General features: G+C 45.5%; 1 protein-coding gene across 1 annotated transcript; it reads right to left on the bottom strand.

Moving 5' to 3' along the window:
* Positions 1 to 25: 25 nt before the first annotated feature.
* Positions 26 to 17,339, bottom strand: TTC34 (tetratricopeptide repeat domain 34). Its single transcript, XM_071798540.1, has 9 exons — positions 17,098 to 17,339; positions 15,345 to 16,512; positions 14,801 to 15,026; positions 13,742 to 13,934; positions 12,772 to 12,938; positions 12,192 to 12,456; positions 11,703 to 11,917; positions 1,811 to 8,756; positions 26 to 668 (listed from the first exon to the last, which is right to left on the bottom strand). The coding sequence occupies exons 2-8, from the start codon at positions 16,463 to 16,465 to the stop codon at positions 8,238 to 8,240; spliced, it is 2,706 nt and encodes a 901-aa protein (XP_071654641.1). The 5' UTR covers positions 16,466 to 16,512; positions 17,098 to 17,339; the 3' UTR covers positions 26 to 668; positions 1,811 to 8,237.
* Positions 17,340 to 19,420: the final 2,081 nt, after the last annotated feature.

The raw sequence follows: 19,420 nt of genomic DNA, 5'->3' as shown, positions 1-19,420 counted from the left end.
CAGCGGGACCCTCTGGCTCTGAGAGTGCTGGCAGCTTTTGGGTGCGTGTATGGGAACAGCGTCTGGTTGGAAAACACACCCATTCAGAGATTATTGCAGGCTGTGCACAGGATTTTTACGCTACTGCTTAGAAATCTATCTGATAACAACTGGAAAGACAATAAAAGCAAAGGCAGAATAGGTGTGTGATTTCCCTTGGGTTTCCATTTTATTCTTTTCCGGAACTGACTTTGCAAGGAGAAGCAGGTTTGGGGTATTTGTTCTGTTGTTTTCTCTCCCCTGCAGGCTGGTTTATTGAGCTGGTGCCAAAGTTCACACGATATAGATTTTCAGGTTGGTACCTCTCTCCACCCGAGTGCTCCAGCAGCACTCCCGGCTCTGTGTGTTCAGAGCAGGGGTTTCCTTGCTCGGTTCTGTTCACTGAGAGCATACACACGGAGTGTTCCAAGAATGCGGACACAGACCTGTTTCTGTGGATGGGGCAGGGAACAACGAATGCCGCTTTCTTCTGCCAGGAGTCCCAGCCTCCTCTTGTAGTCAGTATTCTGCCTCAAAACCCCCAGCAGAGCCTGCCTTTCTTTTCAGTCATGTTCTCTTTGGCTTCTGTCAAGTGTGAAGGCAGCTATTCTCATCCCACCGTCTGAAGAGGAGGATAAGAACACAAAGATCTGAAAGAAAAGGAGGGAGTTGCAGATCCTGGGTGTCCATATGCGAAAAGCAGCTACGGAAGGGAAGGTTACTTTAAGGACAAGGCTTTACGTTTAATGATAAGTCAAGCAATCCCTTATTTCAGTTTGCAGGGAGTTCCACGGCTAACAAAAGGATGTTGCTGTTTGTATTGGGCTACTTTGGAGAGATTTTTCCTGTTTTGATTGCTTTGTAACTAAAGGAGGTCTTACATTTCTAGAATTTGGATTCGTAATGAGCTTGCAATGGCAGGAATGCAGTTTCAGAAAAGCCTCAAATTATAGATTTTTACACTTGCATCCTGGAGGGGTGGGGACTGAGTGGCAAATCTGGACGACTGCGTCCTTTGGGAAAGCTCACCTGAAGCAGGATTTATAATGCGTGTCTGAAATGGTCAGATTTACTATCAATGTCACTAGTTCTGTTCAGTAACTAAGCCAGTCTGCATTATTCCAGTACCATCAAATGTTAGTAAATGACTTTGACCTCAGTTTCCTCAGTCTAAGCAGTCGCTTTCTGCAGAGCAAAAGGAGTATTTAAGAATTGGTGACAGCAATGAGTCTAGTGTACACATCTACCCTAAACAGAGATGACAACCTGAAGCTACAGGGTGACATTAACAGAACAAAGCAGCAAACAGCCCAGCCCTCAGTAAATCAGCACAGTGAATGACTCCAGGACAATGGCTGGATGCTGCCCTTTGATTTATTGCAGCAGGGATGCAGAGCGGAGAGGATAACTCATTGTGCTCAAGAATAATGGGTTTGTCTTCGAGAGCCAGCGTAACCCTGTTATCTGTCCACTGGCATAAAAAAGAATTTAAAAACAATCAGTACTCTAATATCCTCTTATAGCTGGTTGGCTACCAGATGTGTGCAGTGTAAATAATTCCTAGTACATGTACATCCAAAACAGATTAGAATTGGGAAAAGCTTGAAGTTTAGGTTGTGTTTGAAAACTCTTCACTCACCTTTTTGAGATAACAATCTCTTGATCATAATCAGAAAAACATCCCTGATACTATCAGTATGAGGTACAAAAGGCAAGCAATGATTTCTGCAATACATTTTTAAATACATGCGTTTTGCATAGAAAAGCAGGTAAAAATGTGAAGTTGTCTTACCTCTGTCTCGTGGAGAATGCTTTTCGGCTGCAGAGCTCAGGTGGCTGGTGTAGGTTCTGGAATGTGATTGGAACGGTTACATTTTCGGGCGGTCAGAGACACACACTTATTGTTATCACCAGCACTGATGTCTGTAACCGGCGCCCCCCGTAGTGGTCCAGCACAGCACTGAGCCTGCACCTCCCTCCCTCTGCCCCCACACACACAGGTGCTCAGAGTGCCCAAGGAATCTAATGTTCTGCTCAGAGTCTTATCAGGGAGAATTAAACCTTCCCACCGTATTTGTATCAGTCGATTTTATACCTAGATTGGGAATCGGCTTGTGCAGCGCGCGTGAGCAACGCCATCCTTCAGTGGACAAGATGATTCCCCAGCTTGTTGGCATTTAGAAAAGCCGCTCCTGCTACAGTTCTCAGTTTACGTGACGTGCTTTACTTCTTTTCCATGACATTTTTCAAGTATCTGTGGCAGGAAGACTTCTGGAAGGCAGGGTCTCAGTTTCCATGCACTTAATTTCAGTACAGTAATGAATATTGTATTTATATTTTTAATGACAACATTTTAAAATTATATGAACATGACTTGGGTATATTTTTGAATTATTTTGCTGTATGGGAAAATGAACTACAAACAAAATGAATTTAAGATACTTTACTTGAAATTATTTTCAGCTATGGAGCACATAACAATTTCTGCTGTTATATTTATTAAATTTACTGGTCATAACTTACAAGTGACAGAGGACAGTTCCAGCCTGGGCTGTTCTATGCAACATGTTTTGTAGATAGGAGTTGCCCTAAGCGTGTGCCTAAGCTGTGTTGCATCCGGTCTTGGATGCCAAACCCACCAGCAGCTCCAGTCAATCAGAAGTTTCCCTGTTGAGAAGTGGTTTGGGCCTTTCAGAATGGCACAGTTTATTCTCAGCTCTCAGTCCTGTGGCATTTCCTTCTACAGCTCCACCTGATGTGCGATTGTATCGCAGTTCATCAGGCAGGTTTATGAGGACGCTTAATTGGATTGCATTAGCTGGCATTTAAGCCATCCAAAACAGCTGAGAAAGCAATCAATTAAAACATCCAAACACATCAATGATGTAGACACGGGGCAATTTATGTAGATGGCTAATTACCCGTTTTCTCCGCTAAGTACATCTTATTGCCCAAGAACGGACAGATGATGCATGAGAAGAAAAGAAACTGCTTTGCAAAAATACTGTTGGAAAGGTTGCAAAAGAAAAGCCCACCAAGCCAACAAACCACCAAAAAAGAAAATGGCAAGGTATAAATGGTTCTATTGTTAAAACTCTAAACTAAAAGAACAAATCCTACGCAGTTACTGGCACTGAGGTGTGCCTAATATTGCAAGATTTTAATGTGACTTTTAGAGAGTGTTAGCAATGTTTGAATGACTTATAATAGTACATCTGAGGTTTCTCCGCAATCAAGATGCTCCATGAGATGGTAATTTGAAGTGGGAAAACACTAATCACTGCCAGTGTTCCATTTCACCCGCTGCTGGTCTGGATGCAGCCGCGTGGCTCCCCTGTGCCTGCACGTCCCACCCACCCCGCACGGGACACCCAGCGGATCTGCAGACTGACCTGGAGATGAAAGCACGAGTGAGGGGCAGAACAAACGGGAACGGAATGGAATCGTTAACATCCTCCTGTGCTCCAGCCCCCTCCTACACTCCCCCTCTGGCTTTGTGGCTACATTTTCTCATTTACTGCGATGCAGTTCAGGAATGAGACACACAAACTTATTATCAGAAACTGCTCTTAATTTCCTTTAGAGTCTGTGGGGAGATCCTTATGCTGATTTATTCTCTGTAACTCTTGACTTTTTGGAATCATGGAGGGAACACACAAATACAAAACCGATAAGGCTGGGTGGTAAGACAACTGAAGTCGCAGCTAATCTGGCAGGTTAAACTCAGCTTTGCATCCCACGCAGAGCAAGCACTTGGTGGCTCGTAGGAACAGCAAGTGGGCTTGTCGGGGTCTCAAGCAGGTTTTGGCCACGCATCATATGTCCAGAACAAACTTGGGAAATGAAAGTAATTGAAAATTAAATAGGTGCATGGATCTTAGATGTGGAGGTTACACATCTGTAGTAAGGCGTACATGAAAAAGCCATTTCTGGAACCCACAGCAGGAGGAGAAAGAGCTTTGGACTGCTGTGCCTTCTGAATAATGAGGCACTTTCCTGAAGGTGTCATTGAGTAACAGCCGGCTGAAGCAACAGATTCCAACCCAGACCGGTTCACTGCAGCATGACTGAAATAGCCAAGGCTCCAAAGGCTGTAATGCCAGTGATAATTTCATGTAACACATTAAATTAATGGTGACAGCGACTCCTTAGAGCCCTGGCAAATTGGAAATTGCTTGATGCAGAAGCAGTACAATGATAACATGGTTAATCTTCTGCAGGGAAATGATAGTAAAAGAAATGGCTTTTAGATTAGCTGTCATTAAAGTGAAACATCTGCCTCTGCAAGTCAAGTGGAATGTCCTCACTTCTGCACACAGAAACTCATTAAAGCTACTGGGTTTGCGTGGCTGCGAGCCAGAGCCAAATTGCCATTAGGATCTAAACCTGGGATGCACAGAGAATGAGGCTGGAAGTCGGGAAGATGACTTCCCAGGCCATATGTCAGCTTCAAAAATGCTCTTGATCAGTTGCTGAAGTTGGCTCACGTGTTTAGATTCTCTTAGTACCTGGGAACACGTAACTAACTGAAATGGGAAAAATAAACAGGAGTGACGTGACCTTTATAGGAAATAAAACCTTTTGAGACCACAAAAGTTCAAAGTTCAGCCCTGTCTGAACTCTGAGAAAAAGCTTACAGTTGATTATCTAATTCCAAACAATTTGCCATCGTTCCTAAGCTGCTCTTTGGCTGCTGGACTGCAGAGCATGAGGTCAGGAAACGTTCCTTGTGTAATTGCATTTGTGGTGCAAATATTCTCACATCTGATTTTCCTTTTATACCCTTGTAAGGAATGTTGAATACTCCACAGAGGCAAGACTGGCAGGTAATAGTTTGTGTAGAACATTCTCAATCATGATTTCAAAATTTCCTTTCTCGTTACCTGGTGACTCTGTGCAACAAGGTGGTCTTTCTGCAATTATTACAGCCTGACCGGTGTGTTACTGAGGTTGCAGAATACTTTAAAGGGACAACATTCTTGGGGAGCAGAGAAATGCTTGGTAGTGTCTGTATATAGCTTAGAGCTGAATAAACTACAGACATTTAATCTCTCCTTGGGATGAATGCAGCTTCAGGCTGGTCTATACACCAACAGGTATCAAGTTCCACTATTGACATAGGTTATCAGGCCCTGTTCTCTTGATTACATCAGTGCTGAATTCTTCACGGTTATCGAACATTTCCAGCAGCATGCCACAAGAATACGTCCTAAAGCACATCACACAAGGGACTTTCAAGGAGCAAGTGTTCCAAGAGAGTTCCTTTTCTAAATAACTGACCCATCGGCTGCATGCACAGAATGAGGGATGGGTCTCAAAGCAGCTGGAAATAGCTCCACTATCTTGATGAATTGCAGCTTAACATTAAGGAAACATACAGAAATGACCACTGCAATTGTTTTTTTCTATCCAGATTCTTCAATCTGGAAGAAGTGGAAACAATATCCTGTTAGAAAATGGCATGTATGTAACGGAGTAGGTGATTCAGTTGAGTGGTCCCAGGCCCTGACATGGGTACGACAACAGATCAGAACGAGACGTATCAGCCTGAAGGGGAGGGAGATGTTTGCTGATAAACACTGACAGATTTCTGCTGCAGAACTATTTCTGGCAGGGGATTCTGGGCTGAAGGGAAAGCAGCCAGCGCTCGCTCCCCCAGGACAACGAGCCTGATTGCTGGGATAACTTGTTTAACATAGCAGCAGTCTGGCCAGAGCCCGACGCGAGCGCACTGATCCTATTAAAACATCTTAAATGGTCTTTGTGGCCTCACTAGCGCTGACTGAAGGACCACAATTAGCCTGAGTTATAACCAAAGGCAGTGATGGTCTATTAGAGACACCGGGTACTCAGGATGAGTCCTTCCCTGCAATCTGCAGCGAGTTTGGGGTTGGTTTTTTGTTTGTTTTGGATGATCCTGTCCTCTGGCAAAGCGCAGTGTAACGGAGTGAATGTGAATGTGCAGGTACGGGTGGGTTTGGCCGCGAGGTGGGTGGGCTGGGCAGCACTTGGAAAGATGGGTCAGATGAAATCTTGTCTGCTCCCCAGGACTCCAGGAAACGAGTGTCAGAATGGGATGTGGCAAGTGTGAAATTGTGCTAGGCGTGCATAATGCTGCTAATCAAACCCCTCTCGCTGTGACTAATCACAAAGATCTATTTGATATTCCAAGAAATTAGTTGGAAGAGCAAGCACGCAATGGAGAAATAAGGAACAAATCAGAAGCTTAGCCACAGGCAAAGACTCTTTGATCACAGGAGTTTAGTGGGCACAGAAAGAGGATGGAGAAGATAAAGGACACAAAAATGCTGATGAGAACAGTCAGGATCTGCTGAGAGAAGCAGCTACTACTCCAGACCATGAGGACCAGACAGAAAGTTCTGAGCCTTCCTGGGGCTTCAAGAAACAGCAGCTATAGACATCTGAAAATAAATCTTTCCTTAGCATAACTCTTTGGGCTTTAAGGAAATCTTAGTTCACTAGAAATTACGTAGTAAAATTCAGCAAGTTGGTACTGCTGCTCTCAGCAGAGAGGCTACCAATCCAGTAGGCCGTGTGGACTGTTTTCTTCTGTTTTTGTTTAAACCCTGATACTTTCTTCATACAGTTTTTGTACTGCTATTATTCCTATCTGTCAGCACGGATTAGTGGGAAGAGAACCAGAGCATAGTTTCTCCTTTCAGCTTGCAAATGTAGCTAACAGTTGTTTAAGGATATAATTTCATGCTTAGAAAGAAATTATCCTGTAGCATCTTGATGGCAGTCAGGAGCATAAAGCACTCACCAGTGTCACCAGGATTAAACTCAGAGTAACTTTTCTTGAATTTGGAAGCAAAGAAACCCCCTCTTACCTGTGCTCTTAGGGAAGGAAAAAAGGAGCATGCAGAGAAGGAAAAGAGATGCAAGGGTACAGATGGTATCACTGCCTACTGCGCTGATGGCCTGGCTGCGGGATGAAGTTTCGGGAATGCTGCCTTTCAGAAAACAACGTGACAAGAAAGAAAATGTTCCATTTCCCTTTCATCCTAATCAAAGCAGGAGAGCGGTTCTCAGTATTGCTTTAATCTTTGTTTTCAATAGTAGTTTATATTTTTCCTCACGGTTGTATTATCGCACTCCAAAAACATTGGGAGGAATTCACTCGGAGCAGTCAAAACAAATATACAGCCCATTGGTTTGGGGCCCACCTTGTTGTTTCCTTTTTGCACAGCTGCTTCCAAATTAAGCTATAGGCTCCCTTTGCACAGCAGAAACACCAAACCACGCGGAAATGGGGTAGATCAGCAGGATCTCTGCGGAGATGCTGATTCCTGGGCTGGCCCGCACAGATGTTGAGGAAGGAGCAAGAATCACTGCAGCGCAATCACGTTCTTGTCCTGGCTGTCACCTTCAGCCTCCTGCTCGTATATTGATCACTCCTCCGTTAGCTCATGCTCCAGTGCTGGCTTTTGTGCACAACTGTCTGGGAGTGTGAAAGATGATATTTAGCGGGCTCTTGTAGGATTATCTCCATGGCTCTGCACCGGCAAACTGAGACACAGGGGGCTGGAAATCCAAGGTGAAATCTGGAGTATTGCCACCCGCGTGTCCCAGATAATGGGCTATCAGTCACTAGGTTGGATGTTTCATCTCTGTTGAGTCTCATCCTTCATATTATCAGTGTTCCCTGGGACAGAAAAACAGTTGACTGGGCATGTGTACCACTCTGCTCCCCTCCGCTGGTGCCGATCACTGCAAATACACTAGATGATGACGGGGCAGCTCCTTCCATTCAGGAGTGGGTCATCTGAGTGGTGTAACACGGGTGGGCCTTTGCAAACACGTTACAAATGTTACTTTTGACTGATGTTATTGACTGGCCCATAAAAAAAAGGCTACTTAACTGAATGGTCTGTGTTCAAGCTAATCAAATAAATAGCAAGAAAATCCACGGCTATTATTCATAAACTGCAAGTTATTTGAGTGTTTTCCTTCACTAGGACTGGAACCCCTGTGTGAGTTAGTTGAGTTTAGCCAAACAAAACACTTTCTTCACAAGGGCGAGTTTACATACATCCATGATAATTTTAAAGAATGCTGAACATTGCAATTTGCCTTCTTCTGATAGCTCTTATTTGGTTCAGTGCCATGTCCATTGTGCTTTTATCACGAGCTTCTCAGCTTCACTTATTCACAAACAAACTAGAAAGCAATCAGACACTGAAAAACATCCAGATGAATTAATGTATGCTACAGCTTGATGCCTCTCGTTTAAGTCTTGTTTTCAGCTTTCTAAGTTCAGTATTTTTATCAATTTTAAGACCGTAGTCTGTGATTTTCCAGGCCTCTTCGTAACGCTGCATTTCAAAATTATGTTGTGCAACCTTATGAAACGTTCTGGTTAAAATTTCCCTGCCAGGGCCATTCGTGATGCTGCAGAGTGCTATGGACTGGTCTAACTGCAGTGCCTGGATGTACTGTGTAACCGCGGCTTCCTCCTCAGCCGCCGCCAGCAGCAGGCGGCCCTGTGCGCAGTGGTCCTCGACGCGTGTTTTCAGGCTGTTACAGCCGTGCTTCTGGATCACTTTCTCCATATCTTTTAGAGCTCTGTCATATTTTTTCAGGTGTGTAAGGCAGGCAGCTCTCCGTCGGAGATACCTTGGATTATCTTTGCTTGTCAAGACAGCCAGGGTGTAATAACCAAGAGCCTTCTCATAGTGATGTCCTTTCATCAGCATATTCCCTTCTTGGGCTGCTACCTGTGGACAGAAAGTTAGTTAACATCAGTTATTAAGAGTGAAAAAGACGACTGGTCACAGGTAGACACAGGCACTGTTGAAATTGCATCTGGTTGGAGAACATATAATTGGCATACTTTTTGCATGCAGACATAAAAATCTTGGATCAATAGGCACTTGCTGTTATCTCAAGAGTTTCTGAACCCCCTGTCTTTGTCTCTGCATGTTTTGCTGAAACTTTCTCAGAACATTTCTTCTGAAGTTGTTGCCATTCCTTAAGCAATGATACATGAACCGAAAACTGAAATAGGTTGTGAAACCAAATTCCTGCCATGGTTTGTTCTAACAGGTGATTGCATGGAAACTGTCTCTTCCGTCAATGGGTCAGCCCCATGTACTGCCCCACAAATACCTGCCTGTGCTAACAAGGAAGGTTGGTGTCTGCTGAAGTTTACCCAAGCTATAGGAAAAAGTGGCCAACTGATGGCTTTGCTAATCATTAATCTCAAGTGCAAGTGAACTATCTGCTCTTATCCGCAGGGAAAAACAACATGAAAATAGAGAAGGCAGAAAGAGCCACATAATGTCTAGGTTCATAAAGGTCAATAAGGAAAACTCCATTAGAACTATTTGCCTCAAATGGATTTCTCATTATTTCCCTTTATTGGTAATAAACAAAGCTTTTAACATGCTGCAGCAGAGTGGATATCTCAGTTATAAACAAGGCTGCCACCAGCAGCTCCGTCTTACAGAAGGCTGAGCCAAACAAGCTGAGGCTCCGAGCACAGGGTAAGAGTTTTCCTCGGTCTCCTTCCGTGGGACGCAGTTTGGAACGAGCCTCTCCCTCCGTACCCGCAGACCCTGCTTGGGGCCCACGTGCCGCGAAGGGATGTGCAATGGCAACCTCCGCCTCGGGCCGTATAGCGTGCATTTAACCTTTGACGTAAGGAAACTCCAGGGCTGAAGCTGCACTCGCGGCAAGCAAACTCCCTTCCGCTGACCTTTCGCCGTTTAATAAATCTTTCAGATTTCTATTCCCATGTGGCTCTCCCACTTGTTTACAAATTTTGTAGCATGGAACCCCTTAGACTATAAATAATGGCAGAATTTTTATTGCTTTGTTTTTCATGACAAAAAATCAGTACATCAAGGAGCTCTCCTTCCTCCACCCTTTCCTATTCAGCTTATGCAGAACTATTTTTAGCTTTTGAGCCCAGACTCCAGGATAATGATGAGACATGTTGATGATGCCTGGAATCTGCTGTGTGTGGAGCGCTGAGACCAAGGACCGAGCATAAACCACCAAACTCTTCTTTGCTTCATTCTCCTTTTTTGTGAGATGGAGGTAACAGCAGTAACACCCTCGCGGGGTGCAGTGAGGAGCCACGGCAAAGTTAAGCCACCCCTGGCTTTTTTTGGAACTAATTCTGTCTCCGAGCTTTTTAATTTTTACTGACATCTTCCTTGCACACACAAACTGAAATAACCTTGCAAGCAAAAGGAAACGCTACTGGAAAATCCTCTGAGACACCAGGCAGGTGAATTAACCAATTCCTACCCCAGCAAAGTATGTACTTAACCCCTTGCAACAAAATACATATAAAAACCATCTGTGATTCCAGGCTTATCAGTGGTAAAAGTAATTACACTCAGTAATCTTTGAAGATTAGACAATATGGAAAAACTCCCAGGTCCAAAATGTTTACTCAGCTGAACAAAAGCACCGGGTTAAAGATCAAAACCAAAATGACTCTACTTTACTTCCAACACTGGTATTGAGTCTCAGGGAAATTCAGCTCTGAAACATCTCCATTTATAGCCACCTCCTTAGGGCCTCCATAGACCCATTCTTGATGGTACCTTTACCAGCTTTATATAGTGAAAGATTACAAATTGCCTGTAAAATCTCCAAATCTTCCCCATAAGACTGAACTTCTTACATTATTCAGAAGAGAGGGGCTCTTTTCTCTGTAATGGGTATATCTAGGGAGTGGTAAATTAATACTTGTTTACTTATATCCTCCTGCTGTTCTGCTAAAATACATACAAAGTGCTCCTCTCAGGATGCATTAAGTATATCAGCATGTTATTTGTTTTATAACCTGGGAAAATGCATAACAATATAGCTTCTCACCAGGGTGCGCACAGCCCACAAATTGAATAAAAGGAAGCAAACTGATTCTCAGAACACGGAGCTTCTGGGTAATCAGAACTGCAGATGCCTGAGTGAATGTTAAAACTCCTCACTACCAATCTGACCTTGTCCTGTCTTATTATCAGAGATGCTTCCTCAGAGCTGGATGCACTGTGGCGGAGAAAACTGAAAAAAATACTGAAAAATACATACTTGGGTGGACTAGAGTGATGTGTCATCTTTGTGGCAAATAGTTTTAGCTAAGAAAACCAATGCCAACCTCAAAGGCTAGTAATTTTATAAAAAAATGAATATACTTAAATTTCTAAATGTTACACAAAAGAGCAAAAAGGATTGAAGCATTTAATGTCACGGAATCAGAACCTTCAGCTTCATTTCCTCAAGAAAATGAACTAAACACGAATTCCCCCTCCCCAGCAGCCAGGCCTGAGCCCCATGGAACTCCTACGGAGCACAATACCAGCGATGATCCTGTTCAATCCATAGTTGCTGCTTCTCACATCCCCTGCACTTTAGCGTTGGGATTAAACACGTCTCATGCTAGGGAGACCAACCAGAAATTCCCCCAGGTGGTAAGGAGTGGTAACAATGAATGATGAGATTGAATAGAGGTCACTGCAAGGAAAGAAGTTTGGATTCAACTCCCTCATCTGGCTGGAGGAAGAAGCCAATTTGTTCCTGGTTCGTGTGATAAACGGTGTCCCCGCACACTTCTGTTCAAGACATGGCAGGGAAAGTCTCTGCAGCCTAATTTTGCTTCCCATTTCTTTCCCCACTGACTCCACAAATGCATCATCAAAAAGAGGTTGTACCTGAGAGAGATGCTGCTGTTGTTTGGCATCTATGAAGTTCAGGAGAAAGCCCAGCTCCCTTTCATCTTTCTTAGCTAGGATGCTGAGGGAGTGAGCTGCCACCGGCACGTTCCTCTTCCTCAGCTGCAGCACAGCCAGTCTTGCACGAGCTGAGTCGTCAGCAAGAGGGTGGCCAAATGATTCCTGAAGGTGAGCAAGGGCCTCTTCATACCTTCCTGTTGGTTAACACCAGTACAAGCTGTATATATATTTATATATATATATATAACTCATTCCACGTGGAAAAAGACATCAAGAAAACTTACTAAAGTAGAATTTAGGTAGCCTGTCTGTATCTAAGAGTATTAATTACTTCATAACCTTTCCCAAAACATCTGCAAACTTCTCTTGAAAGTACTACATGACAATACACTTGGCATTTAACATCCACTTTTAATGCACTGCTCATTCACTTAATCTGCTGAGCTACGTAAAAGAACAGGAACTTACCACTTGCAATCAAAACATCTGTGTAGAAGATGTGATATTGTGAATCTTTGCAAATTTTAATGAGTGCTTTTGCAATCATGAGAAGGTCTCTGAGGGTTTCTCTTGAAAGGTCTTTAGTAGGAACAAGCTCAGTTAACATAGTCCTGCCATGCTGAAGAAGCCAATGAGTGATCAGCCCTTGGGCTTCACGCTTCAAAGACAGGATTGCTGGGATCACTACTCCTGCCTCCACCTTCAGTGCTGAGATCAAATCTTGCACTGCCTCCTGTGTAAAAACAAGACCAAAAAATGAAATGGTAGTGATAACTGTGTACTGCTAATCGGTTCTATCAGGGCATGGTAGTGACAGGGAATAAGATCTATGATTAAGGTTCAATCTTCCTCTCTCTAGACTTGAGAAAGCAAATCAGTCATGTCAAGTGGACCACTTGTACAACCAGCCAAAACGAGAGCCTTTCTGACCAAATTCTGTGAGAAACTTTGGATTTCAGTGAGTCCATCACAAAGCCTGGGGTACCTCACACTAATATTGCTCAATACTCTCAGAAAAATCACCTGCAAATGAATATATTGATAATACCTTCTGCTGCTTGAGAGCAAGGTAAATGAATCCTCGGCCACTCAGAGCTTGCACGTTCCTCGGGTCCTCCTTCAGGATGGCATTAAAATCAAAAATAGCAGTTTTTTTCTGACCGAGGCGCCCATAACATCCAGCCCTGATGAGAAGGCAATCTTCAGCATAACCACCTGCAGGAGGGAAACGCAGCCATGCTCACTGGCGAGGTCTCCAGTCTGCTGCTCTAACCTGGGCTGCTTTCTAATAAGTGCTTCCAAAATCAACACACATGTAGTTGACAATGAAAATCATGGTCCATTCTTTCACTGGTTGTAGCACATGTATTTTTCTGCCATCCACATGCCCTTTCCTTTTGGTAAGGATTAAATCTGCCCAGGGTTGCAATCAGTAACTGTGGCATCCCAATACTGGATGATAAATCATCAGTGCCACTGTAGAATATCTTTTCATCGGGAGGTCAGCAAAAGCAGCGTCTGGCACAGCTGCCTGCAGACACCAGCCAGCAGACAGGCTTCTAGCAATCCTTTTACAGTAATGAGGCTTTTTGTCCCTTCTGATATGCTCCAAAACTTCTGTATCAAAGGTTGTTATTGCTCTGGAGCACTATCAATTGGCTCCTCTAAAGACAATATCTATTTCTTAACAAGCATCTGTTCTAGCAGGTGGGGAGTTGATAAGCTGGAATGCATGGTTTGTGAAATGGAACCATCTCAAAGCAATTAACAGGGTTTCTTCCATTTTCATAAACAAATCTCAATGCTGCTGTCATAATATTTTCTCAGAATGAAAGGCAAATTTCCATACAAACATGGTTTTACTTGGAACATGCCAGAAGCATTTCCATGTAGCTCTCACCTCTTTCTAGATCAACTTTATTTTTGGGGGGAAACATTTCCAAAAATAATTGTCTAACCTAGCAGCTGGAGAACAGGGTCTAAAAGTAAATGTGCTGTCAGTATCTTGATGAGCCTACCTGCAGCAATGATGGCAAAGGAGAGGTAGGCAATGGCCTCTTTGATGTCAGCGTCCCCCTGTTTGCTCTTCAGGATGGTCAGCGCTCTGAAATGGCAGTGAGTCTGCATCAGCTGCCGGTCTTCATCTTTGAAAATGTCCATGATCGGCAGGAGGCAGGAGGTATCTCCAATTCTGATCACTTTCTTCAGCAGCTTAACAATGTGACAGAAAAAGGCAGAGAGAAAGATTGGCATGAAAAGGTAAATTAAGTCGTGTTAAAGCTGGAAATATTGCTGTCTGGTAAGACAAGCAGGATTTCAGCCAGTGCTTCCCCACTACTTCCTCCTGGAGAAGAATCTTGCCTGACCTACCAGTATCTTTGCCTCCATTCACTAGAGTGAGAATCACCAAGCGCTATTTTACCACATTTCCTAAGGAAAAGAATGCAAAGGTGTTTCCTTCAGCAGAGCAAATGTGCTTAGCGGGCACCCAACATTCGAACCTGAGCCAGAGAAGCCAGGACAAGAGCAAAGTTATCTTGATGCACCAAACGCATGCACTACACTTCTTAGTTTCCCTACTTTTATTAATAGATAACAGTGTCTGCGTGCTGACAGGCATGTGGCCCAAAAACATTTTGAAGAGAATTTTTCAGTGACACATATGCTCCATCTAGAACTTGCAGCAGAAGCTGCAGATAGGAATCCAGCTTCCAAGGGTAACATATGGACTCTAATAAAGTCCTGCCATTCATTAGTAGCCTTCCCAAAGGCAGCAAATTATATAAAACTTCAATTTTTCATAGGGAGTAGTGAAGTGGTGACAATAGAAGCTCTCTTTTTAGGGCTTGAAGAGTTTCTATGAGATTTTAAAAAATGCAATAGTTCCCTCTGATGGCAGAACCTGGTAATTCAGGTTTGTAATCCTTGGTAGGAGAATCAACATGTTGGAGTCGCTTTCATAGTTTCAAACATAAGTCATTAGCCACTATGGAAAGCAAGCTGCAGACTGATAGTTGAGCTTCTGCTTTTGTTTGTTCCCTGCCCCTCATTCTCTCTGCCAGCCAAGTGCTCCTTACCTGGTTTCCATCGTAGATGAAACCTTTCTTCAGTTGCAGCAGTGCGAGTCTAGCCAGGATGGGAGAGCTCTGGGGGGTTCTGGAGAGTGCCAGTGAGAGCAGCTTGTGAGCCGCGTCTACACAGCCCATCTGGTAAAGGGCATCGGCACAAAGGATCCCTGATGCTTCATCAGAGGCGTCCAGCTCCACCAAGAGAGAAGCCAGCTGGTAAATCCCAGGGGCATCTCTGCAGGGAAAAAAAATAAAGAAAAAGGGAATCCTAGGCCAGCTGGTATATCACGGATTAACTTCCTTAGAAAGACTGAGCTGATTTGGCTACGTGGATCATATCACATTCTGACATGCCAGCAAAACACTATTTTGCTGGAATAAACACACCGATGCAGTTCTATTTCAACCTGTTACGTTAATCAGATCTATAAAAGGGTCTATATCTTACTCTCAGTTATATAAAGCAAGTACCCCCTCTACTACTCAAACTGCTCTCGTTCTCTTAGGAATCTGTTTCTTTTTCTGCCCACGGGCTGAACTGCCTCCCAGGTACCTCTTCTTCTGGAGCATCTTCTGTCCTTCTTCTTGGAGAACTTTCAGCAGCAGTCCTCTTTGGTTCCATGGCACATAGGACTTGATTGTGAAGATAGTTTCTTCCAGTTTTAACTGGCAAGCTGTGATATAATCCAGGGCTGTCAAGTAATGGTTGCCACCAGAAATCCGGATAAGTCCACGCCCACATAAGGCTTTAATACAGCTGTTAGGATGTGGGGAATCGTGCTCAATGACTTTTTGAAAGTCCTGCAGGGCTTGCTGATGGTCATGAGCGTGGAGGGAGCAAAACCCTCGCAATGCTAAGAGGGTGTTGTAGTAAGTCTTCTCCTCTGCTGCCAAGAGGTGGTCACAGATATCCAGGGCAGCTCTGATGTGCCCGCGCAGGAGGTGGCAGTCTGCTAGCCGAACACTGAGCTCACGTTTGGACCCTGGGGAGATCTGAAGGAGAAACTGGACTGTCTGGATGACAGAAGTGAGCAGTTCATTACCATGATTGCCTCTGAGTTCAGTCCGAGCACGCACAGCCTCCCTGTATGCTGCAAACTTTACCTCCAGGACAGTTCTAGCCTGCTCTTCTATCCTCTCAGTGTCATGTGGTGAGAAACGCTCTTCAAAGTGCTTCATTGCCTGGGCCGGAGCCACTGCAAAGGCTTCTGCTAAATCCTGTATCATTTCCTGCATCCGTCCGCCCAAGCAAAAACAGGCAGCGGCTCGTTCCAAGAGGAGACCCACAGCCTTCTCATCTCCGAGATCAGTATCAGCCGAGAATTCCCTGAGGGCCTTGCTACAAGGGGTCTCCAGTTTATATTCTGAGGACACCACACTGTTGGGACTTAGGGTAGAGAGAAAGGCAGCAGCTATTCCCACACTGAGGGAGACAACGGCCAGGTTCTCGCTCTCAATCTTGGGAATGTGATTCTTGCCTTGGCACCACGTCTCCAGGGTGGCTGTGACTTTCTCCCAGAGCTCTTTGTCCAAGGAGTTCACTTTCTGTACGGCTGTGGCAGCACTGCAGCTGAAGGCAGCCACGTAGAAGGCAGTGGCTGTTGGAAACTCCTCCTGGGCGAGACGGTGGTCTCCTTCCTTGCAGAGCAGTGCAGCGAGCTCCTGAGGTGACATTTTCTGCACTCGTATCTTCACCAAGCAGTGTGCAATGCGGCTGGTGCCTACGAAACAGAAAATCAGCAACGTGAGGGGCTGTGGAGCACAGGTTTTTTTTTGCTTGGGGGGGCAGCTTTCCAATTGACAGGCACAAGCAAGCCCAGGGCCTGTGAGAAGCCAGCGTTTTGTCACTGACAGGCTGAGCAAAGTCATGAGGAGAAACACTACAGAGGTTCTGAGTCCTGGAAAGCAGCCACAGAACCTGGTCAGTGCTCCCCGCCCCACCCATGGTCCAGGACCTGGGGCTGGGCAGCCTAAGGGCTTTGTCCTCCCTGGCTGCGATGCCACTTGGATAAATTTTTAATCATCAGACAGTACATTAATGCTGGTGGTGGACAAGAAGAAGACAGAACAGCACCTTGATACTTTGCCCACTCCTTGCCTTTCCTCCTTTGCCTTGGATCAGCAGGAAAGGGAGAAGAAAATTTGCACCTTCTCCACGTTTCTACCCCCAGAATCAGTGGGAAAGATGCAGTTTAGCACAAGGCCCAGAACCCCACAGCCCGTCCCTCGGCCCCACGCACCTGCGGCGTTCCCGCCGCCCCATAGGCCCTGAGGAGCGCGGGGGTCCCGCGGAGGAACACAAATACCTGAGCGCGGCGGCCGCGCCGGCCTTGGGCACCGGGGCTGCGGGGGAGGCAGCGCGGCCCGCGCCCGCCGGGAGCTGCTGAGGTGAGACGAGGCGAGGCAGCCGGGGACGGGCCGGAGAGCTGGGCCGGGCAGCTGGTTGCCTGGAGACCGCAAACACTGCCCGGCTCCGCGGCCGGGGTGCGGGGCCTGGAGGGGAGCGGGCCCGCCCGGCCCCGCACCGCGTGTTCGTGCTCCGGAGGGGCCGCGCCCGGGCCCCGCGGCCCCCGCGCCGGTTGCGAGGCTTCGCGGTTCGGCTGGGCGGCTCCGCGAGTGCTCGGGCTGTCCTTCCCTCCTTCCCTGGTGCTGTCCTTCCCTCCTTCCCCGGCCCTGTCCTCCCCTCCTGCCCTCTCCCAGCTGCCGGCGCCGGGCAGGACACCGTTACCTCAGGAAAAGTAAACCCGGCCCCGTGACCCTCGGTTGGGCGAGATAAAGTGAATTAGTTACCCAAAGCAGCGAGCTCTGTGCTGCAGCCTACGTCTTAAACTCGTTTTTTAATAATAAAGAACGTTTTCGGTGGTAAATCGATTCTGGTTTTAGGAGTGTTTAGGCCGATGATGTTCCTTTAAGCCAGGGCTCTTTCTGAACTCCAGCTCTTTATCTGTGTTCTTTGACATTCAAAAAAGGAAAACCTGCTATGGTTAATAGAGATTTTTTGACATTTTATTAAGAGTTTGCCCATTACTTTGATTTGATTACTCTCACTTTAATTACCCTAATTAGCCATTGAGATATAATTTAGCATTGCTGTCACATTAGGCCACAGGTGATATTACCAAGAAGGACCTGGGGGCATAAAAAGAAAGAGTTCTGAAATAGAAATCCCATTACGAGGAGCTGGGCGCTCCAATGCCTCTGCCTCTTTGCTCCTCCGCTGAGGATCGAGCGCAGCTTGTGGGAATAGAAACCAGTCCCGTGCCTCCGATGGATTGCGGTCCAGGCTGCAAAAATCATTACCCATCATTTGACTTCGCTGCATGACTGAGTGGTGTGGAACTTGCTTCCAGCCACGTTTTGCCTTGTAGATACGAAGAGAACATGGAGGATGCCGGTATTTTCCATTTGTCATTTCTAACATAGAGAGCCCCGGTTCAGATAGGAATCCAGTGTGTGTGTGGGTGGTTTAAGGGGTGTTGTAACAATCTATATGAACAAGGTTGGCCAGAAAAGTAGCAGCAACATGAAGAAATGATTTTGTTGCCTTAGGTCAACAGGTGGTGTGAATACATCCAATTTTAAGTTGTGTGTCAAACTTAAGCTTAGATTAATTTAGGTTTCTAACTTGGGTCCTTAAGAAAGGAGAGGATCAGCATCTACAAGAGCTCAGTGCTGATGGGAAAGAGAGTGTGTTTGTGGTGGAAAGGACTGGTGTCGTACCTGAGGTGTGTGAGTAGAGCCGGGTGTGAAAACCTGTTGTAAGTGGGGGAGCCAGCAGCGTAACTTGGAGGCCCAAGCTCCCCACATTTTTCTCAGGCCGGCAGACAATTTGCTGTTTGCCCCATGGGGCAGGTATGGCAAGCCTTGATTCTAACAAAAACGCAGAGGGGCAAAAAAAAGTGTGGAGATGTTTATTTAAGCATTAAATATTAAGTACGCTACACACTCATTAAGTATTAAGTATCCTACAATAGCTTCTCATGATGTCTCTGACTACTGATAAATTTTTAAAGGGAGGTGGGTCGGGAGGGAGTAAACAGGACAAGTGGAGGGCTTTGCAAAGCAGGAGATGCTTACACACCTGACTGCAATAACCCTTTTCAAAGAGACATGGCTGAGAAACCTTGCACTTATTTCTTTTAACAGCTCTCAGTGCCTGCAGCGCATGTAAGAAGTCCCTCCCTTCAGGGCTTTTAAATGCTGGGTGTAGTTAGGATTGAGAGTCAGAAACCATTAATAAATGCACTTGCTACAGAAAATTTGGCTTAAAAAAGTAGAGAAAGAACTTTCTTTGATAGAAAGGAGTATAATGGGGTGGGGCATTAGTAACTTTAAAACATCTTTGATTGATTTGGCTAACACGCTTCACTCTGAGCTGTACCTGTGTTGGAGAGCAGACGCCAAATTGTGCTCTCGTTCAGGCTGGTGTAACACGCAGGCTGGGGAGTGAAGGTGGTTTGTATTAAATTATACAGGCTGGGTGACTGAATGCCCGCAATGCTGAAGTCAAGAAGCTCTGGTGATGTACTAAGCCACACGGTGAAATTTCATCCCTAGGCGTATTTAGCCCCACAGGTGCAGTCTGCCGGGAGGGCTGGGCTGCCGGTGACTCTGCTCTCCAACTGAGTT

The sequence above is a fragment of the Patagioenas fasciata genome, chromosome 23 (assembly GCF_037038585.1).
Source record: "Patagioenas fasciata isolate bPatFas1 chromosome 23, bPatFas1.hap1, whole genome shotgun sequence".
In the NCBI taxonomy this organism is placed as follows: Eukaryota; Metazoa; Chordata; class Aves; order Columbiformes; family Columbidae; genus Patagioenas; species Patagioenas fasciata.
Note: the sequence above shows the minus strand (reverse complement) of the source record. Positions and strands in the feature narration are given on the sequence as shown.